A 26,799-nucleotide genomic window follows, 5' to 3' on the forward strand; every position below is an offset into this window, starting at 1 on the left:
TAACCTAGAGCTAGCCCCGATTTTAATAGGTCTCAACAGCCAGCAGTGCACATATTTTTCTACCAGCTATGAAAGAGCCTCTTGTTGAGGTAGTGAATAAGGACAGTGACGTATCCATACATTTGTTCAAGCTTGTAAAGCTCTGACTCGGCAATACTGCAGATGTCAAACGCAGTCTGGAAAAAATGTTCCTCTTTTCCCATAACACCAGTAAAAATGGTTTGTGTCTGGTTTTGTTTTGCTTTTCTAGAGGTTTCTGGAGCCTCAGCCGGTGTAGTGACTCTGTTTGCTAGTACAGTGAGAGGGGCAGCGTGAGTAACACATGACAGCATGTGAAAGAGAGTAAAGCTGAGAGTTGTACAGGTGCATGGCAGGGGCTGATGCGCCATGTGGGAATGTTGAGAGAATATTTATAGAAATCTACACAGTCGGCCTCTCTGGGAAGCCAAGATATCTGCTGTAGCCAGTGTCTTCTCTCAACATCAGCGTCTTAATTCTGCACATTCCCTCTCAAGTTTGGCTTTTTCTGATTCTCATCATTTTGTTTCCCACAAGTCTGCAAAGACAGGAATTACCTCAAGATACGCTAAATAAGAACCAGATGACGGCTCATTACCCAATTTGTGTGTCTCTGTTTATCATAAAAACATGCAACACAGCTACTCTGAACCTGACTGTTTTTAATTAGCTGCCTGCGCTCCTCTCGTTTGTGGTCTAGCTCCTCAAGCAAGTCTGGACACAGCGAGGTGGAGAACGACAGAGAATCGTCCACGAGTGAGCCCACGGCTCAAGAATGCGAACGACATGTTTACAAGAGCGTCCTGGAGGGTGGGGACATTCCCCTGCAAGGTCTACGAGCTCTAAACAAGCGCCAGGGCAGCTCATCCTCCTCTAAAGGTAAGGCATAAGCTCCTTTACATATGCAGCGCATAAAATCTCAGGTGTGTGCGTGTTTATGTACATGGGTGTGATAGACTGCACTGCAGGCTGCTAAAGGCCTTTCATGCTGCAACAAAATCGAGACACGTAGTGATGTTCGACTGTTGAAATTTTCAGACAGGGATACATGTGTTTCTGTTTACCTTTCTGTTGGAATTCACACCTTTTTTTTTTGCTCCCGGAACTCAGCATTGGCCAATCACTTCACAGCATTCACCCCCCCCCCCCTAGCTTTTGAATTGTTATTCATGCCGTGGACCTTTTCATCAAACCTGTCTTGGCCATCTGCTTTGGAAAACTCACGGAGGGAGGGAGGCTGTCTTGTTAAGTCGATGAGAGCTAACCTTGGAGATTTTCCCCCCTCTTGCTCCAGTTGTGAGTTGCCAGTCGCCGGGCAGGCTTAGGGCAAGAGTCCAGAGTGTTCTAGCGCCAGGGAGTGGAGGGCCAGAGGGGGCACGGATGAGGAGGTACAAGTGAGATAAACAGAGCTCTGCTCTTCACAACCCAGCCAGACGAGGTGGAGATAAACAGGAGGGACACAGAGGGTGGGCAGGCATGAGGAAGTCAGCTGTCAGTGTGAGGTCAGGGGCTGGAATGCTTGTGCACATGGCCAGGGAGAGAAACACTGGGGGTGGAGAGGAGAAGAGATGCAAATAAGAAAAAGGAAGGGACACTGTGATCCAATACATATCATTGCATTGCATGTGGGAAGACGCACAACAGATATCACTGTTTAATGTGTCTGCCCAAAGTTGGTATAGTGTCTAAAATAGTAAATACTATATTTAACAAGTGTAAATATTGTAAAAAAAAAAAATGGTTTTGGAGCTAAGCTATTTAGAAGTACTTGTTTTAGTTTATACCAGTTTGATTAATCAAGCTCTCAAGTCAACTGACTAGCACACTCCCTCACTGAGCTGCTGCCTGAGGCGCCATCATGATCATTAGTCGCTTACTGTTCATGACACAGAAGGTAACGTGTAGACAAGCCCAAAGAAACAGCCAAATCTGAAAGATCAAACGCCTCATCATGTGTTGCTCTCTTGTGGTCATGGAATAAAATAAAAAAAATCTCTTCTAAGCTTTCAGTTAAAAAAAAAAAATGTAAAAAGACGCTGCTTTCAGGGCTTTTTAGTGGCCACAATTGTGACTCTTAACTTGCCATATGCCATGAATAAAATATCAAATCAGCTTCCTCAGCGTGTGTGTTTTCCTGGCAGATATGAATGTGACAGATCGGTCACTCATCCCACAGAGGCGCCTCACAGCATGTAAAAGTGTTGTGTCATTTTCCGGTACCATCTGCAGTGCTGTCACATGCATACTCTCGCCAGGAACTGACATGAGTTTTTGTTGGAGGTTTTTGACAGACATATTTTACTGGGCCGGATGACTCAGGATACATTTTTAGTTTACGGCCATGTAGCAGTGTATTAACAGCACTGCCAGCAGCCACTGCAGCCGTCTGCCTAATGGTTTAAAAGTGGAAAAGATCTGTGTGGGAGTCGAATGCTGAGGGATAAAAACCTTGACTCCTTACCTGAAGATGACATAAATAACAGAACAGATTTATTCATTTTCTTTATTGTACCATACCACAGTTACAACTATTCCTAAATAATCTCCAACATCACATAACATTTCATTGTATATTGCTGTTTTAATACTTGTTTCCAGTTACACTGATGATACAGGGAACTGTGACAGTACATTTCCTCTGGTTCCATTTCTATAAAGCATTATTCTTCACTGCAGTACCATGCTGTTAGTACAACAGTCATTTATTACTTGATGCCCAGTGCATCAAGTCTGCTTCTTCTCATCTACTTTTTATGGAATTTGGTTTTTAACCTTAGAAATATGCCTGACTGTTTTAGTGTGTATGTGTGTAAACCTGTGATCATTGTAAACTAATATGTTGTTTATTCTGTTGTCCTGCATGCTTGCCAGTGGATTATAAAGGTGGGAATGGCTATATAATTTCACCCTGCTCCTCTGTAAATAGTCGATCGGTTCTTGCCAGTAATGCAATAGGTGACCAGTGTAAGAGTAAGAAGTCTCTATCTGCTGCCAAAGCCTGCATACCCCAAATTCTGCCATCTAAGTTCAAGCCCAAGCTGCTGCCACCCAGTGGCAACAGTCAGGAAAGCAGGACTAAAGCTGTCAGACACCCAAAGGCCCACAGCTGCGAGGATCTCTACACAGGGCCATGTGACACAGACTGCGCTGCAGCTGAGGAGAGCGAGAGCAGCCAACCAGCAGACTGTAAGTCCAGCTGTGGCAGTGAGTCTGCTGACAGCCTCAGGAATGTTTCCCCTGCAATAAGGAGGAGTGCTTCTGACTTTTCCAGCCTGTACAGGACCATGCATCACATCCAGAGGCCCAGCTCGGTTGGCTGCAGCCCCCATGGCAGTGTCCGCAGCCTGGCTTCTCTTTTTGAGAAGTCAAAGGCAGACGGTGAGAGGTCAGATGGGTGTAACATTCCACGTGACAACGTGTCATCACGAGTCAGTGATTTTGAAATGATCATTCAGCGATCCAGCTCCAGCTCAGCTCCGAGTCGCTGTTCTTCCCTGCCCACCCTGCACTCCAGCCACAGCCACAGCCCTAACCATAGTCCTGCCCACCTCTACATGGCGTCTGCAGTGTCGGCTGAGTCACTTACTGTAGCCGGCACCACACAGACAGATGTCTGCACCCTTGTGGAGGCCGAGGGCAAAAGCTGCAGGGAGGAGGCCCTGTCACCAGACAGTATGACTGTGGAGGACGCTGCCTCCTCAGAGGACGGACATACCATCAGGACTGAGTCCCCCTGTAACTCAGAGGCCGAAGTAGAGCAGATCTTCAATAAAAGTTTCCAAGAATTAACCCACCAAAGTGTCAGTGAATCAAAGAGTCCCTTGGCACAGTTTACAGCATCCCCTCCACAACACAACCATCTCCCCCACCACCACCACCATCTCCTGCACCACTTGAACCATCAGCTCCTCCTGAAACCAAGCAAATGCAAAGGCTCCTGTCCAGCCTCCTACACCCGATTCACCACCATCCTCAGGCATGAGAGGCAGCAAGCCACAATCCAACAGGAGAGGCCACCACCTTCGGAGAAGAAGACCACTCTGCCCGGGAACCTCTTCCTCATGGGCCCTGCTCCCTTCAGGTTACGGAAAAACCTGCAGTCCCACCAAACTCGAAGGACACTGTTAGCCACCAAGGTGACAATGGGCACCCAGAGGCCCTCCAACTTGTCACCTGAGCCCGGGCCCCTAATCCCGCAGCGCCTCTCCTCCCTGGAGGTTCTTGAGAGGCTGAGTAACGGGGAGGGGAGCAGCACAGACCACCTGAGTAACGGGCAGGGTTTGGACGCCAACGGGAACCTACTGCAGCCGCTGGCAGCTCACCGCAGAGGTGGCTATCTCCATCCCTTCACTGCTGTCACCCTCTCCCTCTGTGGTCACTCATTTATCTCGACTCTATCTTCACCCCGTGTCCCTTTTCTCCACAAAGCAATGCCACCGCCTTCCATTCCTTGTCTGTGTGGTGTGTTTAAGTGACAGGGAATCCTCCATGTCATTCTAAGTGTGCTGTTTGGTGCTCTTCCATTTCATTGTGAATGAGCATGGCCCCAATACTCATCAAAACACTACAGTGACTGTAGGAGGTTCAGGAAGCTTTTGGTAAAGTATATATTCTCCAGACATCAGATTTGAGCTGTATGCATGAGTTCTAGTGGCTGCATCGATACATTTTACATCGATGCAGCCAAAGTTTTTTATTTTATTACATCTTGATGATGTAATGCTGTGGCAATAACTTTGAGTACCTTAACTTATAGTTAATTGCCTGTCCTACATAAGAAAATTACTTTCCCAGAATTCATCTCACATGTAACAGAAGAATAATGGGACTTAACATTGCATACGCTTTCTCAAACTGATGTCTTAACTTTATAGTTTTGGTATTTTTTCTGTGTTTTGTGACACTTCTGCCATCTTTAAATCCCAGAGATGGGATGTTTCCTGCTTTGACCTATAAAGGGTACTCGGAGCTTCAGACACAAACCTGAAACATTAATAGCTGTCCCACATGGAACACAGGTTGAAACCTCTATGATGGGATAGAGAGCATATTGAGTGATAATAAAGTGGATGCTGGTTGTTCCATCAACATCAGTCATTTTCTTTTTATCTCAAAGTTAGAGTAGTTTTTTTTCTTTTTCCTGCATTTGTTTTTTCATGAATACATGTTTGGTCATTCTATTCATTCCTCTGTGCATGTAAATATACATTTAGCCTTATTTTGGTGTGTGTTTCTCTTGAATGTGCAGTAATGCCGGTGTTCATTTTCAGTATGCATGGTTATAATCATTGTATCTTTTTTTATTCTGTTGACTTGAGTTAAGGAGGTGACTGCCATATCATCGCCTTATGTCTGAACATTTTTGTTCTTTATTTCTGAGTTTGCTTTGAAGTTGTCAGGGAAACCTTCTCTGCATAATCACCTCTTTGTTTCTGTGTCAGACTCCTCCCCAGCTCATGGGGAAAGCCAGGATGAAGTACTGAGGAGGCGTCATGGTGACAAAGAGGTAATATTTCCTAAAGTTGTGAAGTAAGAATTTTTTGTAATTTAACTTCAGCAATAGACACATTGATATTAAAGTAAGCTGTGTTGTGAATGATGAAAACACATATTGTACATGACAAAGATTTTGTTCGGTGAATAAAAGAGTAGAGGAGACCCATATCTAGAATGGACAAACAGTGCAGTCTGGTTTCCTGGCAGAAAATCTTGGAGGAGCAGAGGCGGCTAAAACGGGAACAGGAGGAGGCTGACACAGCAGCCAGGCGACACACGAGCATTGTCCCGACACATCACCAGTTCATCACCAACGAGCGGTTTGGAGACCTGCTTAACATCACAGATAACACGGAGAAAAGGAAATCAGGCCTAGAGGTACAATGCAGGGCTGTGTCTTATCCTTCTGTAAGCAGGAAGAGAGGAGGCAGATGCATTGTCATTTTGTGTGTCAGACTGAGGGCTCGGGTGGGGGGGGGGGTTGTGCCACATTTGTCAGCAGGCTCTCTGCAGACACAGATGGCTCTGTCCTCTGAGTCCAGAAAGGGTGAGAGCAGGGACAGGAGGCAAAATAAGTGCTGAGTTTGTCACTGAATATATACCATCGACATTTCGACTTTAGTTCACTCTGTTTACTAGTTAAGTAGTGTGTAGTTGGAGTGTATTAGATGCAACCCGTCTGGGTTTATCAAGGTATACCTGCTCATTAAGCTGAACAGTCTTACAGTAAACAACTCACAGGAGCTTTTCACTGAGCATGCTCCAGAGGTGAAGTAATCCAGTCAGTCACAAGCACATCATTCCTGTCATTGCTTGAACATTTATGTTCACGGACACTGGAAGGGCAGCTCAGACAACACAGATTTACAGCTCACAATAAAGTCCAGGAAGTGGCAAAGCCCAAAGGGAATAACAGCTGAAATGGAGCAGATATAGGTACTTAGGAGTATTATATTTTAGGGAACCCTTTAACTTGCGCAGTAATAATGCAATGATACCTCCACTTGCACCCAAATCACCCAAATTTGTTTTTATATATATTTTCACAGAGAACTCCAGCCATGGCGCGCTTTGATTTCAGAGCAGAAACGCTAAAGTAAGTGGAAATAATCAGATTCTGAGTGTAAATATGGTGGAAAAAAATGGTAGTTAATGGCTTTTATTGTGATTCACTGCGTTTGCCAACATTGAACAAAGTGTTTCCTAGAAAAACTGAAAGTGACGGGAAATTCCTGTTTAGGAACCGTAATTTTATGTGCCTAACACTGCTTTGTTGTTTCATTTTAGGGAATTGCCATTTCAGAAGGGAGACATTGTGTACATCATTCGACAAGTAGATCAAAACTGGTATGAAGGCGAACATCATGGAAGAGTTGGCATTTTCCCACGAAGCTACGTTGAGGTTGGTTCTGTCTGCTTCCTTTTACACAAAAACTAATTGCAGCCACGGCTGTTTGTTAAACTCTTAAGCCTCATCGTCTGACAGTGATTCATAGAAATATGTTTCGCCATATCTAACTGCATTTGAATGTTTTTTTTAATGACATTGCAAGTCACCATTTGAGTCCTATTGTATTTGTTGGGGTCGGTCAGCTTTTTTATTTGATTACGCAGCTGCTCCCACCAACGGAGAAAGCCCAGCCAAAGAAAAGTGTTCCAGTGCAGGTACTCGAATATGGAGAAGCTGTTGCCCGCTTCAACTTCGCGGGGGACACAGTGGTGGAAATGTCCTTCAAAAAGGTGTGGAGCTGGTATTGATATTTCAATGCTCTTGTCACTAGCTACTCTCCAGTTAGCCATGTTTCCTGCATGTTTTCTGAACGTACCTCTGTCTGCTCAGGGAGAGAGGATCACACTAATTCGCCGAGTTGATGAGAACTGGTATGAAGGCAAAATCTCCGGCACCAATCGGCAAGGCATCTTCCCCGTCACCTACGTAGAAGTGCACAAACGGCCCCGCATTAAAAACGGCGTGGAGTATCCCGACCCTCCTGTCAGCCACTCGCCACAGCGCAGCACCAATGCTTCTCCTCAGGTAGAGACTCAAACTGAGATGCGAATCATATCATGTTCATCCCTGGATGTAGAGGAAGATAAAGCCACTATCTGGTCGAGCCACGTTGTAACTGCTGCATCACTGATGACTCGGAAATTCCTACATTTAGTCCTTCACATGTTCACCTCTTTTAAATTGTTTTATTGGGTTGATTTGTCTCATCTTTCATTTCCCTTTCCTTTCTCTCATCCCTCCTCTCTCGGCCTTCATCATCCTGTTACGCTAAAAAGCTGTATCGTAATCGTCTGACCACCTCCCCCCTGCCTCTCCCTCGCTCCCCCCGCCGCTCTGTGTCCCCTGAGGTCCATGCCATCTCCAGTGAGTGGATCTCCCTGACTGTGGGGGGTGGGAGTCCCCCCGCCGCCCCCACTCCTCCCCTGCCGCCACTGCCCACTGTGTCCTACCGTTGTGGCGAGTACCTGCCACCGCCGTTCTCTGTTAGCCCCGTGCCTCCCATCACCGGCAGCCCATACTGCATCTCCCCCATGGCCTCACCATCTGCCTCCCCTCTCCCCCCTCCTTACCCGCCCAGACCTAACTCAACCACCCCCTTCCTCACGTTCACTCCACCTCAGGGGGAGGACTTCCTGCTCTCCCCTCCCTCCTCGCATCTGTCGCGCAGTGTGAGCCCTAGTAGTGGGCCGGTGTTGGAGGGCTGGCTGAGGGGGGAGAAGGAGCTGAATGAGGGGGAAGGCGCTGAGGGGGACAGGGGCCGAGCAGCCCCGGGCAACAGGCGAAATAGCCCTGCAGAGGTATCTTCTGCATGGTGTGTGGTGTTGCATCACTCTGGAACATGGGCTTTTGGTCAATGTGTGACCCTCCAGATTAGATTTTCTGAAGCACTGCAGTGGATATGTGTTCATGTTCATGTGTGAAACGTAACTGTATATTTGACTGGAGTTGGTTTTAGCTCTGTGAAGGCATGGAAAAGCAGAGTGGTCATTGAACTGGTCATACAGCTGCAAGTCTGCATGATGTTGTGTGCAGTGCACTACTAACACACAATGGTTTTACAGTGTTTTTTACAGTGTTTAGATTTACCAGCCTTTAAAGGACTGTTAGCGGAAGTACGGTAGCACTTTATATGACAGGACATGCAGAAGATTGACAAGACACCACTACAACCATAACATGACACCTGTCTTAAACATGAAGGAGTCTGTATAGATGTTTATGACTACTACCTTTGAGGGTCATTTGGTTACTTCTGTCATTTCAATGCCGAAATGACATCGTTTTAAGGTATCTGTGTTTTCACAACCTGACTGACCAAGACAGCGTAGTCTCTCAGTGTCCTTTTTACGAGAGTCTGACATTACCCAAAGGTTAGGGGTTAGGGTTATATGAACAAGCTTATATGACACGACTGTAGGTCAAGGAAAAAATTCACAACACAATTTTATAGGTTGTGCGACTGTCACGAGTCGTGACAAAACGTAAATGACAGCTGAACGTGATGCCATGCTGGGATTTATTAGGTTTCTGTTCATTTATTAACCAGCCCTGCGACAGTTAGCCATCTTTACGACATGTTATTTAGTCTTGGTTAATGTCAAGATTTCATTACAAAGACGTGTCAAACAATGTTGACTTTGCATTAGAAAGGATGTAACTGAGCAAATGAAAACAGTCATAAACATTCAGAAAGACTCCCTCGTGTTCATGGCAGGTGTCATGTCATGGCTATGATGGTGTCGTGTCAGTTTTAAGCGCCCCCACAAATAAAGTGTTACCAGTTATGTATTGCTCGCATTTTTAGGATTGATCTCATGTTGCTTTGCCTTTGCAATGTTCAGCATATGGTTGCATGATGTTGTTGTTCCACCTAAAGGTGCGATGGCTTAGATGCCAGTCAGAGGTTGGCAGTTTATTTAGAACAGTGACATATTTATTAGGATGTATTTATAGGTTTCACATGTTTGCCTCTGTTTCAAAAGCTGTTGCGAGGTTGAAATTTCCACCTACAGGGTAACGCAAGCTGGTTGGTTCTAAAATACGGTGACGTTTACGGCTCAAATGCTTCCATTTTTAAGTGGCTGTTCTGATTTTTTGTGTTGCAGTTTGTGAAAAATGAGGCTGACCATCATGGACGGAGCTCCAGAAGCCCTTTGATGCTTTTTGACATTCAGGATAACAACAATGTTAACTCATTTGCGGTAAGATGATAGAATGGGCTCTTTTTCAAAAGATGTAAAAAGTTAAAGTGACATCATTGTCTGTTTAACATGTTAATCATACCATGCTTTAAGATCCATTTGACTCACATCATCTTTAACTCCCATTATCTCTACGTTGTGTTACCTGTTAAGACTTGAGATATTCCTTTTCTAGTAGTTTGGCATTTGGGGGAAATCAGAATTTGCTTTCTTGCTGAAAGCTTAGTGAGAGGATCAATATAAATTTATGTTTTTGGAAACAGTATGAAGCAGGAGCTCATTAGTTCAGCTTAGCAGAAAGGCAGAAAATAGCAAAACAGCTACCCAGTGGAAAAAATGCACTTAAAACTCATTTTGAAAGAGGTACTGGAAACTTGGCAGGGTTTTTTTAATATCATAGTAATGTGATAAAACATATCATTATTGGTGTCACAATTCTAAAGATATTAAATTTCAATTAAAGCACATCTGCATTTCATGGGTTCAGAATGCCATCTGCTGTTCAAACCCAATACTGACATATAGTCTTATCTGTTCAGGATATCATGAGCTTTACATTAACGGACATACTTGGCCTCCTAATCAGAGCCTATTTGGCCCAGCCTTTGCCCCTGAGTCTGTGAAACAAAGCCTGCTTCTCAAGACTCATAATCCAGCAGAGTTTTTCCTTGGTTCAGATATGTGCTTTTCTTTCTGCTTAGAGGCCACCTCGCTTTTGTCTTGGCTTAGGAAAGGGTGAAGCTAAAAGGTATTTTCTGGGGGTTGTGTGCAGCAAAAGCCTGCTCAAAAGGCTTTCGAGCTTTATCTTGAGCATTCAGATGTGAATGTGATGTCAAATCATCTGCATGTACATCTCAGCAAGAAAGTAGATTACCTAAAATGTCAAGCCGTACCTGTCAGCTTCCCCTCTATACTGCATGCTCATACTGACTAATATCGTGTCAAAGTAAACTAATGTTTCATATTTCCTGTCTACATGCTCCCACTCTGGTGTCCTGCCTTGTCATGCCTCTTCTCCTGGTCTCCTCAAACATCTCCTCTACTTATTCTCCTGGCTTTTAACGGATCACTTCCTTTTCTGCCTTGCTACTTATTGGACCTACCTTCCTGTTTCGCCCCCTTCCTTCCTCCCCTCTTTAACTCCTCACCTCACTTCATCTTGGCCTCCTTTGGGACTCTTGATGGGGCCCGCTGTCTGTCCTTCTACTACTACTAGGAGGCAGTGTGTAATGAAATCTTGAATATAGCTGAGACCTCGGTGAGGTACTGCAGCACCCTGTCCCACCACCGTAATGACTCTCTCCATAGACTTCACCCCAAGCCCAGTAAACAATCTCTCATCATTTCCCAGCAACCCCAGTCCCACAGCAGCAGCCCGGAGCCGAGCCGTCTCAGCTGTGGAATGTGAGTGTGATCTGCTTCAGTTTCACTCAGTTTCAGTTTTCTTTTTACATATATATATGCATGTTTTCTGCAAACCCACCCATTCAATTATCTCGCATTTTGTGCTTTCTCTGCGTTGCGTATTCACAAAGTTTTTTCTTTTTGTGCTGCTCCAGTTTCCAGGCTTTGTACAGTTATGTGCCACAAAATGATGATGAGCTGGAGCTGCGGGAAGGAGATCTCGTCAGCGTCATGGAGAAGTGCGATGACGGCTGGTTTGTTGGTATGTGGATCAGGATACATTCCTCCGCACTCACTCTGTCACATTAATGCCTATAGGGTTTCTGTAGAATGACAGCAAAGCACTGCATGCGTGCAATGGGCATACTAAGGGCTCCTGGAGAATTAGAACCATCGTCACTGTGTCACAGCCCTCCATATAGGGTTTCTGAAGAATGACAGCAGAGTATTGAGAACGATATGCATGCGCAATCCTTGTCAGCTATTTTTGTCTAAAACTGAGATCATGTTAGCTTTAAGTCTTCAAAGAATCCTTTGACTTTCTTTTTTCTTGAGCAATGTTTGTTTTCTTTTTCTCCACAGGTACGTCAAAGAGGACAAAGCAGTTTGGGACTTTCCCTGGGAATTACGTAAAGGAAGTTCAACTGTAAAGATATCTAATCTGGCTGTAACACATGGTTGCCTGTGAAGCTTGGGAAGTCATTACTACCGCGCATGGCTGTTGGTTAGAATAGTCATTTAGCCAGGCCAATATAACTTGTCTGGGAAAGTGATCAGTTCGGCCTGGGGTATGTCAAACTGCACGAGGCGAAGATGGGGACAACTCACTGCCCAAACCTCAGCAACGGTGTGCACCGTGATCGCATATTTCTCACTTTTTGACAGAATTCATCCGTCTCCACATGTGCAATTACTCTGTGAAAACGTCCCACAAAGTAGCTTGTGTTGCACAAATCTTGGCTTCCAATTTGTCCGTGTTATTCATCAGTACATGAGTGTTTACGTAGCACCTCAGTCGCGAGGCAGGCAGCAGAGCAGTTTAGGGATCAAAAGAGTGGATCTTATTACCTGAAAGAGGACTTTGGAAGAGTAGAATGTAATTTTCGGTTGTGTGGGGTCGGAGCTGTTTGTCATCAGCTACCTTTTAGGACCAGAAGTGAAAAACACAATTTGCCAAGTGTAACACAAGCCATGACTTTAAAAAATAACTTTTAAACCTTTGACATTTAAATCAGCTTACCATACAGTTATGAAATGTTATGTGATTGCTCATTCTCTGTCCAACAGAACATTTCCCTCAGTTTAGATTTTAAATAACTGCTTAAAGTATTTTTCCTCTGGAGTCTGATTATTTTACACCTTATGTAAGAGTCCCCTTCAGAAATTGGTCCGACCCAGCTGTTTTGCTTTCTTTAGAATTTTCTGAATCCTCATGATCTCTATTGTGGCCTGCTTTTGAGGAGCATGACAGCTTTCACATCTCAGTGTTTGAATACCACTTCAGTATTGCCTTCATTTTCTATCAACAAGTTTTTTTCTGCAGTTATTAACCCAGTCATTGCTTGTCCAGAAGCTCTAAATGCACTTTGTTCTCTGTTACCACAGCTACAGATACAGGACACATGGACTGCATTGCGTGTCTCATAAAAGTGAAGAAAGAACCATTTATATGCTCATCTTTTTGTTTTGCAGAAATATATTTTTGTCCTTTTATAGCTCTCTTGTTAAAACAAAAGCAAACTGTGTTGGCCAATTATTGATGCCTTTAAGGTAGCTGATGGTAGAGACCCGACCTCAGCGAGACTACAGGACAGGCGTGGTAGCACTTAACTTCCTGTTTGGTTATTTAGGAAGATCCTACCTAACAAGACAAAAGCAGATTAATGATCAAGTGAAAGCCAACAAGTTATCTTCGGCTAAGATAAAACAGTTTTTACATGCATATCGAGATTTTAACCATGCCCTTACTGACAGGAATGTATATATACGTGTAAATGCCTACAGAAAACTAAGAGGCCTTCCAAATACGGCCATGTATTTTCTTATGAAATGACTGCAACCGTATGGTCAGCGTTAGTACAGCATGCACTGTAAAATCGACAAACTAATCAAACTGGAGCATGAAACATGAATCCCAACCTTTTCAGTATTTGCACCTTTAGCTTAAAGCAAACAGGCGAGGGTTTAGGCTGTTCGTCGAGCTTTAATTTCTTCGAATTCTGCAGTCAAAGCATCAGAGGCATCTTCCTGCGAGAACAAACCTCCCGCATCTCCACCACTGTCAGACCGTGTAAGGGTACATTTTCTAACACCGATAAACACCCAAAAAAATAGCTATTGTATTTCTTTGCTTCTTTTTTTTCATGAAATTCCTTGTTGTCACCAGTCACTGCACTGTGCTCATTAGTCCAGACCAGAGCTGTCAAGTTGTACCTGCAGATAATTCTCAGTGCTTGTTAGGACCTGCTCAGAGCAGCATATGGATGTAGTTTGTGTGGAAACTGCTTATCGAGTAGTTTTTAGTGTAAATCAGGACATTTAATATGCACAAAGATGCTGTCCGTGCAAGACTGTCATCATCATTTTACCGCTGATACAAGTCTAATCAAGTGGCAGACTATCAGTGGGTCTACCTTTTAGTTAAAGCTTGTTACAATTGTCTGATTACATCAAATCTCTGAACTATAGAAAAGTAACTCACTAGACCCAGCAGGGCATTTCGCTGTGGCTTTGTCAGTGCGTCTGATTGTGTAAGCTACAGTCACAAAGTGATAATCAAAACTGCTGCGTGGCTACCACACGAGTCAAAAACAAAGTTTAACAATTCAAGAAGTATTTGAATTCAAATCCGCTACAATCAGTGTTTCATCCTCTTTGTTTTTTGGGGTTTTTTTTTGCTGTTTAATCAGGTTTTTTTCTTCTTGTTCAGATCACCTTTGATTATTTTGCCAGCATCAGCAAGGGAGTATTTTCTTAGCAGGACAAAATACGACACTGTGGGTTTGTCTGTGTAGCACTGATATAATGTTCACTTGTTTTGGTTCACCACAGAAGCCTCCACTGCTGGCTAAACGCGTTTGTTCCTCTGTAACTTCATCTCCTCATAAATATGATGACTGATCTGTAGCCTTTGTTAAAGTTGTTTTTCTTCCATGTCAGAACAAAAAGAGACTGACGTCAAATACACTTGATGGTGGGCAAATAACCAATAACTCATTTAGTCTGAAAACAAATCACTATACACTCTGTTCATTGTTCTCCACAAAACATCATGGGATGTGCGAATGTATGATTATATGAATGTGGTACAGGCAGTGTACGCTAATATGTAAAAATGATGTCTAAATTTCATCTTGAGTGAACGTGCAGACTGTCCCAACGGCAGGGCACAGGAAGGATTGTAAATATGTAAAATAGAAAATAAGCTGCGAGTGATGAGAGTGACTGACTGAGCTCTCTGTCACTTGCAGTGGTTTATTTGCCTGAAGGATTTTTTTGGAAAAGCACAGAGTGGAGCGTTACTCAGCACAGAAAGATAGACTCATGAAAATTACGCTGCCATTTGTAAGGATCATAATGCCTTATGTTAGATGCAAAATTGTGCCTCATTGTCATTTCTTTTTTTCTTTTTTTTTTTTGAGTATCACTGAAATTTCTCATGACATTATTTAATGTAACCATGATTTTCCGGTTAATCCTAGTCTCCACGATGGGAGAACATTTACTAAGAACTTGTCTGTTACTGTACAAGTACCTACGAGCGTGACACAGTGCTTCATAATGAATTAATAATCAGAAGAATGGAGTACTTTCATGAGACACACAACCTGCAATTGGTTTGGTTTGTTTGCTTCTATTTGCAGTGCTCTTACATTGACGATATTAGAATAAAAATACTATACACTGATGTGACTTCGGTATTATGCAATATTTAATAAACAATTTAAAACATCTGGTGTGTCACTTGTTCTGTTTTTTTGTGAAAGAAACTCCCATGAGAACAGAGTTTCTCAAGCAAGTTGAAATGCAAACTATGCATGTGAGTGGGGGTTTTTTTAAGGCTTATCATCGGAGTCAGTGGTTTGGCTGTCTATTTCTGGGTTGGTGAAATACACTTTCTTTAGCTGTGTTGCATTCCACATTGTAGGCCTACATGTACAGTACCTCCTAACCCTTGCTCCCTGCTCAGGGAATATCAGATAAGAGAGTTTTCCCTTAACAACATTCCTGTTACGAACACCCTTCAATAACTCCAACGCAGACAGCATTCTTTCCATACATTACTGGTCACCCAAACACCTGAGATACAGAGTTTTTAGCACTGAAAACTAATAATAATGACACTTTCACATCAAAGCTAGCAAAAACTTTGTTAGCATAGCTTGCTGGTAGACTTGTTTAGTTGTCATTAATAGCCTGTTTCCTGAAATTATTATTATAGTAATGGTATGTTCCGAGTTATTATGTGTAATAATGTTAGAATAGAGAATGTTAAAGTACGTCAGGCCTTGTTGCATGCTAGGTAAGGAGCGCCATCTTGAGAGGTTTGCTCTCATGCTACCTTTGCCTACTAAAACAGTGAGTTTTTCTTTTGTTTGGCTAAAAATGGACAAATCTAAAGGAGATGGGAAGAGATGGAGAAAGAAAAGGGGAAAAACAAGATGGGCCTTACAGATAGTGACTGAATCGCACCCCTAAATGCTAGATTTGATAATTAATAAGCTGGTATTGGGCTAAACTCTGATTCCCCACTAAATCTTGCCCCCTCTTTTGGCCAATTTATCACATTAACTAGGGTTATTTCCAATGTATTCAGCAGTGTGTTAATTTTGTAGAGTCATAAGCTGTGGGTTTTACAAGTCACTTTATTATTAATTGAAGTTTTAAACTTCAAACTTATTAGAAACGCGTTTCAAGCAGTGGACACACAAGTTCATCATTTGGTCATTAGGAGTAGAAATAGATATGATAGATGTGATTTTAGAGGTTAATCCTAAATCTGAGAGTAAAAATACTCTTCTGGAGTTAAGGTACTGGGTCTATGTATACAAAAAACACCTGCAGAGCACGCATAAATACAGCATGGTGTCAAAATGAGCTGAGCTGTTATGCCATCATCCCATTCTCTATAGGCCCAGAAATCATCTTTTTTTTCTAAAGATATTAGATAACTTTTCGAATTTTCAACACCTGTCTTAACCTCCCAAATTACATCCATAATGAGAACATTAATAACGGGCAAAGCATTTGAACAGTTTAGCAAACTTTGTTTGTTTGTTTGTTTTTTTGTTCATGACCCACTGACTAATGGGGTAATCTGGCTAATCAACTTAATGTGACCCGTTTTCCAGTTCTTCCCCCCACAGCTCCCAGTTCCCGTTAACCTGTGTGTTTTCTGCTTGCTCCACTTTAGATTCCCCACTTAACATGGCTGAACATCCTGTGCAGTGCGCTTTACAAGGAGCTGTTACTCTTGTTCATGAGATGGGTTAAATCCCACTGAGGAGATGATGACCAAGCATGAAGTAATAGTTTCACTATCCACCAAAGCTGATTCCACACACCGAAGGGGCTGAGTATGGGCTTGTATGGATACATTTAAACCCCCTCAAGAAAGAAAGAGTGTGTTTCACTCAGTCAGTGTGCCATGGCACTTAAGCAAAGAGCTCCTCCTGGCAGGAATTCGGGTTTTGGGAGTGGCACATTCCACATCCTGGGATTTAGCTCTACCATAAATGGTAAGCTTGCACATAACGCGGTGACGTAACGGCATGCCGACATCCCTAAAACAAACAGCGGCGCTCACACGAGAGTGGCGAAAAGTGAAGAGCTATCTCTCCGCTCTGCTTTCGAGGAACCTCCATTTACTTGGAAAACTGACGTGGTCAACAAAGTGCCGCACTTTCAAGAATTGTTTGGGTTGCGTTTTTGTGTTATTACTGCAGCTGGGATAGCCTCCAGGCTCCCTGAATAGGATGAGGCGAGTGTGGAAGCTGCATGAATGAAAACTTGTTCCCGTTGTTGTTGTTTTTAAAACTGGCTTTAAGTGTACTCACAACCAAAGCAAAGATTACTCCATCTGAGTTTTATTTATGTAGCGTTAAATCACCAATAAATCCAACTCACCATGATAAAATCATGATTAAATCAAATGAAATTCATTATATTACAAATCAGTCCATTTCATTTGGAATTCATTCAATATTCGTAAAGTAAAGCTAGTCATTAGTGTTAGTCAAAATCAGTTCAACTGAGTTGAGTTAAGATGTTTTTTCTGTACGGCAAGGCAATTTTATTTATAGAGCACAATTCATACACAAGGCAATTCAAAGTGCTTCACAGCTACCACAAGAAGGCAATAAAAAGAAATAATAATCATAATCATAATAATAAATATAATAATAATAATAATAATAAAAATCAATAATAATAAAAATCAAATTAATAAAAATAAAAAAATTAATAAAAATAAAATTAATAAAAAATTAATAATAAAAATAAAAAATAACAAAACGTTACAAATAATCATTAATTAATTAATTTAAAAGTGAAGAGTGCAGATAAAATACTTTCAGGTGTCATATGCACAGCTAAATAGAACTGTTTTCAGCCTGGATTTAAACATTGTCAGAGTTGAGGCCTGTCTCACATCTTCTGGAAGACTGTTCCAGATTTTAGGAGCATCAAACTGAATCCTTGTTTAGTCCTGACTCTGGGCACCAGCAGGAGACCCCTGTTCAGTTTCTTTGAAGTGGCAGAAACCAAAAAAATAACCAACTGTGGTATCATGTGACCAGAAGCGCAGTTAGTTGAGCATCAAGGAGCCAAAGTGGGAGTCAAAGTGACCCATCCTCTTTATTTACGATCTGTGGTCCCTCGGTTATCAGAGAGGAAACTTCAAAATCGATTCGTCCAGCTCCAACCTGAGGATCCACCCCCTTTGCTGTAATGCTCCGGAGCTGTGGTTTAGCGCATGTCATATGCAGAAGGAACTGAGCCAAAGGGCTGAAGTAGATTAGTTATTCTCACAAAGTTGCCTACAGTGTTGAAACCATTCACATCATGCCTCTCCGGGTGGTGATGCAGGGTCCTGGCCCCTGGGGATTCCGGCTGGTTGGGGGAAAGGACTTCGAGCAGCCACTGGCTATTTCCCGGGTAAGTTGACTCTACACTTGGCAACTGTTTTTACTTCAGGGTAACCACACCTGTGCTCGTCCCGAGTCACCTTATCGATGCCTCTACAACTTTATTCCAAGCAAAATTTGCAGACTCCACGTCTTCGGGTTAACGGGAAGCTAACGCTAGCGTTAGCCACCTCTGTACTTTATTGAGGTGCGTAAAGTTAGCGGCTATAACCTGTTGGGACCGTGTTTTACATGGAGCCCCTGTTCGTGGGAGAAGATGATGAAACCGTTTGTTGTCTCCATTTATCTGTTGTTGTTTTTTTTTTAAATGTTCTTATAGACAGTTTAAGTACTGTAAAAACGATAGCTGTAATCAGGGGCGAGGCTAGGGTATTTTTAGTGGTGCTAAGGCCCCACCGTGAGATAGCTCGGCACCCCCCTGGCTCAGCACATTTTTAAAATATTATATAATGCAAAAACACTTTTTTTTTTTTTTTTTTCTGCTCAAGGATGCATTATTTTAGTGACTATTTTATTTATTTTCTAGCATTTGTTTTTGTTTTAACTCTTTACTCCCAAAATAAATGTTGAGTTCTCTTCAATATTTGTCTCAGGCTCTCTGTTATCCCTGTCCAAGCCACAGTCTTTTGAAATTAAAAGGGGTCAAAATTGAATGTTGTAGGGGAAAACACTACTCAAAGCTAAACTAATACGGCTCCAAAATTTATAAATGTACTAGTTCGCCTCAATTAGAGAGAAATAATGTGCCTCTGTGAGCACTGGGGGCTGGGCACCCCTAAAGACCAGATCCTAAAATCGCCCCTGGCTGTAATATACTACTTTTTTTTTTTTTTTTTGCCTTACCTTATAAGGGAAACGGGTCCATTTTTAAAATTTTTTTTCATTTTCACTCACTTCTTAATTTTGATATTTCGCTTCCTTAACATGTCTTTCTGTTGCACACTAGCAGTACAGAAATGATTTTAACGTGGGAGGTCTGTGGCCCCATCAACTAGCTTCAAGATGATAATTCGTAGTACACAGATAACAACTTGTGGAATTTCATAAGCTGAGCTGTGCTCATACTCTGTGGCAGAAGTTCTTGCAGTTTTATTTGTTCGTCAGATCATTTATTGCCAGATTTGAGTTAAAACTGTTCTTATCTTAGACCGTGTTAATCCTGAAGTTTTACATTGATGTTGACAGTATTTTTTTCAATAGAGTGATTAAGGAGGTATATCTAAAATTTTTAACTTGTGTTCAGAATTCCCATCTGGAAGTCTGTACTAACAGTTGTTCGGTTACTTTACAACACCTTGGTAAACATGATACAAAGCTGTTATGCAGCATCATACAGGAGGACCCTTTAGCGGCTGTATTGTAGCAGTATTCCACTCTCCACTGTGTACTTTGCCTGTGTGGAGGCTGCTGTTCCTGTTGTAAACGTTGTCCACTCCACCCATGGAAAAGCGATTTTTGGAATTCCTGGATTGTGCCGGTCTCTTTCTCTTTCTCCGCTTCCAGCTATTATCTCGAAGGATCATCTGCCCTCTGGGCCGCAGACTGAAAACTCTGCCTCTGTTTACTGTAAACAGCCAAATGTGTGTAAAGGTTCTCGCGGGTCAGCTTTAAAAACTGCAGCTCAAGTAGATCTAAAGCCCTGATTAGAACGGAGGTTTTCAGCCTGCAATTTAATGCCGCATTTTCCACACGTACCAGATTAACGTATGTATTTTTACACGTTGGGGCTGGGTATTTTTAAAGAATCTTTGGGCAGACAACTCTTTGATAGTTACAAAAAAACAAACAAAGCTGTGAATCTGACGATATCAAATACCCTAACACCCACTGACCCATCTTACGTTCTGGCTCAGGAGTTGCTTTTGATCATTAAGTCTGTCTCTCTGTTGTAGGTCAACCCCAGCAGCAAAGCAGCCCAAGCTAACCTGTGCATCGGAGACATCATCTTGGCTATCGATGGAGAACCAACAGAGAGCATGACTCACTTGGAGGCGCAGAACAAGATCAAGGGCTGCGGCGATGAAATGGTGCTCTCCGTAGACAGGTAGGTCGGAACCACGTAGCCACGGGCCAGGAAAACTGTGAGTAATGTGAGACAGCCGAGCCATAATCCAGGTGTTCAGCGAGTGATTGTATGTTGGCTCATTCTTTGTAGAGGGTGGATTTCTTTCCCTTTGTTTTACTAAACCTCTTATTCTGAGAAGCGTCTGTATGCCAGACTATGTTGCAATCCTTTATTTATTTCACTGCATTGCATCATAACTTTCTGGCAGCAGATGAGTTTAATCAGCACGGATGTTGAACAAGATTCAACAGACAGACTGAAACAAATATGCTTGTTTGTCAGAGGGCGGGGGGCAGAAGAAAGCAAGCACATGCAGGTACATGCCAGGGCTCTGCTGCACTCAAAGACGGAGACAGAGTATCATGGTCATGTCATGTGCTATGATGCAGGAAGCCACAGCCAGAAACAAACCAAAAAAAAAGATTCCCTTTGTTGTGTTTAAACCCATGATTTGCATCCGTTAAGCCATGTTTCCCTTCTTCTGCTTCTCAGGTCAGAAGCTAAACTGTGGTCGCCACTTTCATCTGAGGAGGGGAAGGCTCATCCGTACAAGATGAATCTTGCATCAGAGCCACGGGTGTGTGTGTCATCATCAAAGCTGCATCTAGACTTGAAACTTTTGAAATTGCTCCCCCAGCTCTGTCATTTAGAGTAACATCAGGAAGTCCTGTATACAGGTAGCCATGCAGTTTCTGGAAGCCTGAATAATTGCTGCTCCCTATGTCTGCAAAGGCTTGTGAGTTTTTTTTATTACTGCCAGCAATGAAGTCATTGTTTGCTTCCCAACAGGAGGTTTCCTAGGAGACGGTAATTTATCAGCCAAGCTCTGACGAGAGCCTCAGTTCCTGCCCGCTGAGTGGAAAGTTGAGGCCAGAGTGTGTATTCGTGTAGGAAATGGTGTCCCAGGCCGTGTGTGTGTGTGTGTGTGTGCGTGTGTGTGTGTGCGTGTGTGTGTGTGTGTCACAGGTCATAAATGTTGTGCATTCTTCTCACACACTTAAGAGCTCGTGTTTTGAGCATTTGTCCGAAATCCCTCACTTCAACGCGACTTCGCTGCTGTGTGAACTCCGACTTTTCGGTCAGAACACTTTATTTTTGGAAAGTGCACACGGCTGCTGGGACTTTGTGATTTTCTGCAATTTAGATGTCAGAAGCTTGATGCATGAGTTATGTTTTGAGGCATTTCCGTGGTCCCGCAGTGCAAGCATGAGCTGGATTTGTTGGTATTCGTGTGCCCACTTTGATGGCATGCCAGTGTCATTATATGTTTGTATATAAAGTCTGTTGGCTGGTGTAATTACACAAGAATCCATGCCTCGCTAAATTATGTCAAACTTTGCGTTAAGCTAGAAGCCAAACTTTAAGAAGAAGAAGAAGAAAGTATTTTATGTTATTTTTCCAAAGTCGGCAGAAGCGGCATTATCCAATTCATTCCTGTAAACTCCAGAGACGGGATGTTTTCAAATGCATGTGGTGTGTGTGTGTGTGCACGCAAGATCAGGACAACATTTCACATTCACCAGAAAGCAGTAAAAGTCCACTCCGCTCTGCAATGTTTGCACGTACTGTGGTGCATGTTTTGGACAGTGTGTGAGCTATAATTTTACAACCATCAGACTCCTGTTACACTTCACAACTTAAAGCTTATCAGAGAAAAAGCCTAAAAAGAAATATCTCTTTGATGTTAGTTTTTTTTCCTTTTACAGGAAGTGAAAAACATAGGCTCATCCCACAACAGGAGTGCCCTGCCTTTTTCTGGTTTTGGCTCCAAAGTAGTGACCAACCAGTACAACAGCCCCTCTGGCCTGTACTCTTCAGACAACATCAAGGACTTCAACTCGGCTGTGGATGAAGTGAAGAACATGTCGGCAACTGATGACCCCAACAGCAAGTGAGTTCTTTTTAAATGAATTAGACGGCGAGCTCTGACGTGCTGCGTTGGCTTTGAAGAGCGTTTTTTTTTGTTTGTTTGTTTCAGAATTTGTACAGTGACACGAATACTAAGTCAACTGGTGTTTCGGATCACATCGTGCACTAGATCGGTCGCTGTCTTTACACGGTGTCAAAAGTTCAGAGGAGCCAGCTCAGCTGGTTTTTGCTTGCTGTGTTTTGACAACAAGCAGAAAACCATTGGAAAAGTTTCAAAATTTGTAGAGTTTGGAGTGAAAGTTGATAGCGGTAACAGCATTTTCATGTGAGAAGAACTTATTTGCATGCAGATCTGAAACAGGACTGAGGTAACTAACTGAGGCTTCGCCTGTGAGTCACAGAAGATGTCCTCATCAGGTTTTAACTTGCTGCTGTTGTAATGTTGTGTATTTCCTGTGAGCCATGACAGGAATCAACTATTGCCTAAACTTCCTCTGATTGAAAACCTACACGGAATCAGAAACTTATTCGGTGATACCTGAAGCAGTGACGGGGCTTTTGGGTGATACGCCCTCTCAGAAAGGGCCTGTGATCTCCAGGGCCTTTGCCGTCACGCTCTTTGGGTCGACATCAAGACCGTTATGAGTCACTGTGCTTAGCCTTTGCCTCTTTGGAATGTTTGTACATTTTTGCATGCTATTATTCACGCTCGCACTGAAATTAAAACACCGTCTTTGTAGTGCTCCATCAGATCCATCAGGGGTGGGCAAGCGGCCGCCCATAGTAGAAGATTCGGAGGTGTACAAGATGCTGCAAGAGAACCAAGTGTCTGACGAACCGCCAAGACAGTCCGCTTCTTTCAAGGTGCTTCAGGAGATTCTTGAGACGGGTACGGATACCGTTTGGTATTTGCAGCTTTTATCAGTGTTGTATTGCTTTGGGCACACAGTTAAAGGGACATTATGTAATTTCTTCCCCCATCTAGTGGTGCAATTTTATTTTGCAAAGTCGAATGAATTTGCTCTCTAGCGCCTCGCGTTTTCAAATGTGCGCTGCAACTTCTTGAACTACGGCAGGCGGTATGTGTCAAGATTCAAGAAGCTGTATAGATTCAGACTCAAGGTCCATACAAACAAAAAGACATCAAGACACACAGTACAAAGGATTACATAACACACATACAATAACACTATAAATACAGATGACAGATAACATGTCAGATAACAGAAGTTGACATAGCCTTTGGTGTGCAAGCAAAGCAATTAGTCATATTCCAGGAGTTACCGGAAGTGACGTCGCCGCAGCGTTAGCAGCAGTGTGTAGTTGCTATCTAAAAAGTGTTCTTTTAAATAAACTCCCGGTAAACTTACAAACTTTCTAATGCCTCGTTTTGTCAGTTAAGAGCCTATGTGTACTACGGCAGAAGTTTGGTAACAATCAATTCATTATTAGTGGGATAATTTACAAGATAAAATCTATTTACCATTAGCGCCAGTAATAAGCCATTCGGCGGACGTGACGTCAAAATGACGTCATTTCCGCTTGCAGGCCTGGCGTTGGGGAAAACGCGATTCGAAGTGCTTTATGTCCCTCTCTGCACTTCGTCGTTTTTCATAGACCGGAAGGACATGGCAGCCTCCATAGAGCTTACCTGCTCTATGTAGATACAGACTAGTTATTCTTCACTCAGGAGGATAAGTGAGGTTTTTGACAGAGATAATTTTACACCAATGACGACTAATTTATGAATGAATATGTTGATTTGAGCTAATAAATGACTTAATATATTACATAGTGTCCCTTTAAAGACTCAGTTAAACATCAAGTGTTTTTCAATCTGTATTTCTTATGTTTGAAGGTGACTCAGATAAACCATCAGGCTTCAGGAGTGTGAAAGCACCCACTACAAAGATGGGATCATCAGTGGGGAACACAGAGAAATTGCCCGCCTGTGACAAATGTGGATCAGGGATTGTGTAAGTATCATTTTTCCTCAGCTCATGTTTTACAGATGGGGGATCTTTGTTTTGTTTTTTTCTTTCCTTTTCTTTTTGCTCTGCACATAAGGAATAGATCTGGTCATTCATTGCTTCATATTTCAAATGAATCGACTCTGCTGCGGTCCATCTTGCCCAAATGGCAAATGTGATTATTTTTCTCTGACGTTTGTCTCCACCTTGTGGCTGAATGTTGTAAATACCACAAGACCTACTTATATTCCTGAACCCCTGCTGCTGTTGAGTCATTTGCCTCTTGTGTTTATGTTCACCTGCATTGGCCGTCTTTCTCTTAATTTTTCTGAAACGTTGTGTGTTATGTTTCAGTATGCCACACAATGCCATGATTAAGAAAATGATGAAAAGAAACAAATCATTTCTACATTTCTACATAAAATGTCTGTAGTAGTAAGAAAAACATCATTAGACCTGACTTGTATTCTTAGTAACTTCCTCTTGATCACACTTTTTTCTCTTCACAAATCCTTTAAAATCTGGTCCATAAATCAGCCGGGCTAAAGCTTTGAAACTTCTGCCAGATGTAATGCTGTATTTGCACTCCAGGGGGATGGTGGTGAAGCTGAGGGACAAGTTCCGTCACCCGGAGTGCTACACCTGCACAGACTGCGACGTCAACCTGAAACAGAAGGGACATTTCTTTGTGGAGGACCAGATTTATTGCGAGAAGCACGCGCGCGAGCGAGTGACCCCGCCTGAGGGCTACGACGTTGTCACCGTCTTCCCGAAGTAGAGCTGTCGCTGAGCCTGGCCTTGGACTGCACACCACTTTAGTACAAGACGTAACCCAAGACCTAACGTGTAGCTCATGCTTCTTCTAAGACTATAAAATGGTTGTTTGAAATGTTGATTTGCACATTGACTCTGATCTGCATTCCAAGAGAGGACTTTTTGTTTTTCTCTCTCTCTAATTACTTTTTGTATTACAGACACTGTGTTTAAGTCGTGTTTTTCCATGTACATGTTCGGTGTGTTTTTCAAAACCACGGAAACAATGAAACGAATACCCACCCCCCAAAAAAAAATAATTTTTCACTGTTTTTTTTAATTAAATAAATACAGTTTTATACAGCAAAATGAAAAAAACACATTAGAGTATCATTGCCAAATAAATATTTTAGCTTAAACCAGTTTTCTGTATTGATTGTGCTTTCTGGTCTTTTTGTAAGGAAGTCTGTGACTGTAACACTGCAAACTGGGGGTCCCGGGGTCCCCCCACCCACTCCTTTGCAGAGTCTGTGTTGAACACAGTTTAAGTGCTTAAGAATAATAAAAAAAATAAAATGCCACTGCAATGTTCCATATGAGATTAAGCTATGTTTCTAAGAACCCTAATTAGTCACGTGACTAGGGCTGTTTTAGCTTGATTGCTGATGGAAAACACCTGCTGGGACATCAAGTGCCTCCAGTCTTGAACTTCTCCACCTAAGGTTCCTCTACACATTACTTTGTTTTTTTTTACCAGTTAGACAATCCATATATAAAAAAAAAATAAAACTCAATGGTGCCATGTATGTCTTAGATCAGTGTCGCCACATAGAGACGTGAAATAAAAAGTAACGGGGATGGAATTGGATAAAGTTTTACAGCTCGTTTCGGGAACGGAGACGTAAGAGTCAGCAGAAGTCCCGTAACAAGACTCTGAAGATGATGCCGAGTCCCACTCGACGGATGAGTCACTCGCGGGACTGCTCAGAGCGGACACAGCCGGCAGGTAGTCCAGCGTCAGACCGTTTTGGTCGCCAATACGCAGAGTCTCGGTCAGAGCCCAGATGTAGTTGCGGGCAAAGCGCAGCGTTTCGATCTTGGTCAACTTGGCATCTTCGGGCAGCGCCGGCAGGATGCTTCTCAGCGCATCCAGAGCCGAGTTCAGGTTGTGCATCCGGTGGCGCTCTCTGTCGTTCGCCTTCGTTCTGCGCCTGCCGCGCTGTCCACACTGCTGACTTCTGTGGTTCACTGAGGACACTTCCCTTCTAAAAACTTTCTGTGGCTTTCGCGGCCAATTCCCTGTAGTGGCGTCGCTTTCTTTTTCAGGGTCGAGGCAAGTTGGAGAACATGTGGTGGTCGTCTCTGCAGCCCCAAGGCTGCGCAGGTCGTTAGGGGCGCACCACAGTTTGAGAGACATCCTGAACAGATGAACACTTTAAATTAAAGTTGGAGCTGATGCAAAGTCAAAAGGTCTTACAGATGTCTTCCTATTATTATTATTTTTTTTATAAAGAACCATTAAAACAAATTAAATGCAATAGACTGTGATGTTATCCCAATTTTCCACCTCGTGTAACTGTTTGAATGCACCACTATCACTAAAAAAAAAAAAAACTTGAAATTTTACTAATTCTAGACATTTAGAAAAACAAATTTTAGAATAATCAGTTGAACGACTATCTGGAAAAAAAATCTAAAACATCAAATAGCAGACAGGAACTTCAGCTGGATGGATCTGTTTGCACTTACGTTTGTACTCGTGCCAGGTGAAGCGAGGATGAAGAGACAGTCGTCCTCTCTTGCAGTCGGAGGCAGCAGACAGCTTCTATGAGCAGCTGACAGTGAGGGATGGCTGCGCATCTCTGTC

At 42.8% G+C, this 26,799-nt stretch overlaps 3 protein-coding genes across 5 annotated transcripts in view; all 3 read left to right on the plus strand.

The window, feature by feature from the left end:
* Positions 1–15,081, plus strand: part of LOC142389952 (sorbin and SH3 domain-containing protein 1-like) — a 33,471-nt gene extending 18,390 nt beyond the window's left edge. The window contains exons 16-27 of one of the 3 annotated variants that reach the window (XM_075475225.1): positions 719–897; positions 5,460–5,524; positions 5,722–5,892; positions 6,564–6,610; positions 6,802–6,916; positions 7,129–7,254; positions 7,355–7,549; positions 7,801–8,322; positions 9,631–9,726; positions 10,943–11,130; positions 11,286–11,392; positions 11,713–15,081. In XM_075475225.1, the coding sequence (XP_075331340.1) occupies positions 719–897; positions 5,460–5,524; positions 5,722–5,892; positions 6,564–6,610; positions 6,802–6,916; positions 7,129–7,254; positions 7,355–7,549; positions 7,801–8,322; positions 9,631–9,726; positions 10,943–11,130; positions 11,286–11,392; positions 11,713–11,780 (1,879 nt within the window). In that variant the 3' untranslated portion in view covers positions 11,781–15,081. The remainder of the gene's footprint in view (positions 1–718; positions 898–5,459; positions 5,525–5,721; positions 5,893–6,563; positions 6,611–6,801; positions 6,917–7,128; positions 7,255–7,354; positions 7,550–7,800; positions 8,323–9,630; positions 9,727–10,942; positions 11,131–11,285; positions 11,393–11,712) is intronic. The other 2 variants (XM_075475216.1, XM_075475235.1) reach the window with 2 other exon arrangements.
* LOC142398577 (sorbin and SH3 domain-containing protein 1-like) lies at positions 1,495–5,452 on the plus strand. The gene is made up of 2 exons (XM_075482631.1): positions 1,495–1,520; positions 2,945–5,452. The coding sequence occupies exons 1-2, from the start codon at positions 1,495–1,497 to the stop codon at positions 4,491–4,493; spliced, it is 1,575 nt and encodes a 524-aa protein (XP_075338746.1). The 3' UTR covers positions 4,494–5,452.
* A 2,975-nt stretch (positions 15,082–18,056) lies between the features above and the next one.
* On the plus strand, positions 18,057–25,354 carry pdlim1 (PDZ and LIM domain 1 (elfin)). The gene is made up of 7 exons (XM_075475256.1): positions 18,057–18,285; positions 20,168–20,319; positions 20,833–20,917; positions 22,047–22,231; positions 22,950–23,098; positions 24,068–24,185; positions 24,771–25,354. The coding sequence occupies exons 1-7, from the start codon at positions 18,193–18,195 to the stop codon at positions 24,955–24,957; spliced, it is 969 nt and encodes a 322-aa protein (XP_075331371.1). The 5' UTR covers positions 18,057–18,192; the 3' UTR covers positions 24,958–25,354.
* Positions 25,355–26,799: the final 1,445 nt, after the last annotated feature.

This window comes from Odontesthes bonariensis, chromosome 2, assembly GCF_027942865.1.
Source record: "Odontesthes bonariensis isolate fOdoBon6 chromosome 2, fOdoBon6.hap1, whole genome shotgun sequence".
Taxonomy (NCBI): Eukaryota; Metazoa; Chordata; class Actinopteri; order Atheriniformes; family Atherinopsidae; genus Odontesthes; species Odontesthes bonariensis.

What these genes read in the sequence shown, in the direction of transcription:
- LOC142398577 (XM_075482631.1), top strand. Translation starts at nt 1,495, where the DNA reads ATGAGGAAGTCAGCTGTCAGTGTGAG. An exon ending in AAGTCAGCTGTCAGTGTGAG is followed by an intron (nt 1,521 to 2,944) that starts GTCAGGGGCTGG and finishes CTCTGTAAATAG; the next exon opens with TCGATCGGTTCTTGCCAGTA.
- pdlim1 (XM_075475256.1), top strand. Translation starts at nt 18,193, where the DNA reads ATGCCTCTCCGGGTGGTGATGCAGGGTCCTGGCCCCTGGGGATTCCGG. An exon ending in ACTGATGACCCCAACAGCAA is followed by an intron (nt 22,232 to 22,949) that starts GTGAGTTCTTTT and finishes CCGTCTTTGTAG; the next exon opens with TGCTCCATCAGATCCATCAG. An exon ending in AAATGTGGATCAGGGATTGT is followed by an intron (nt 24,186 to 24,770) that starts GTAAGTATCATT and finishes TTTGCACTCCAG; the next exon opens with GGGGATGGTGGTGAAGCTGA.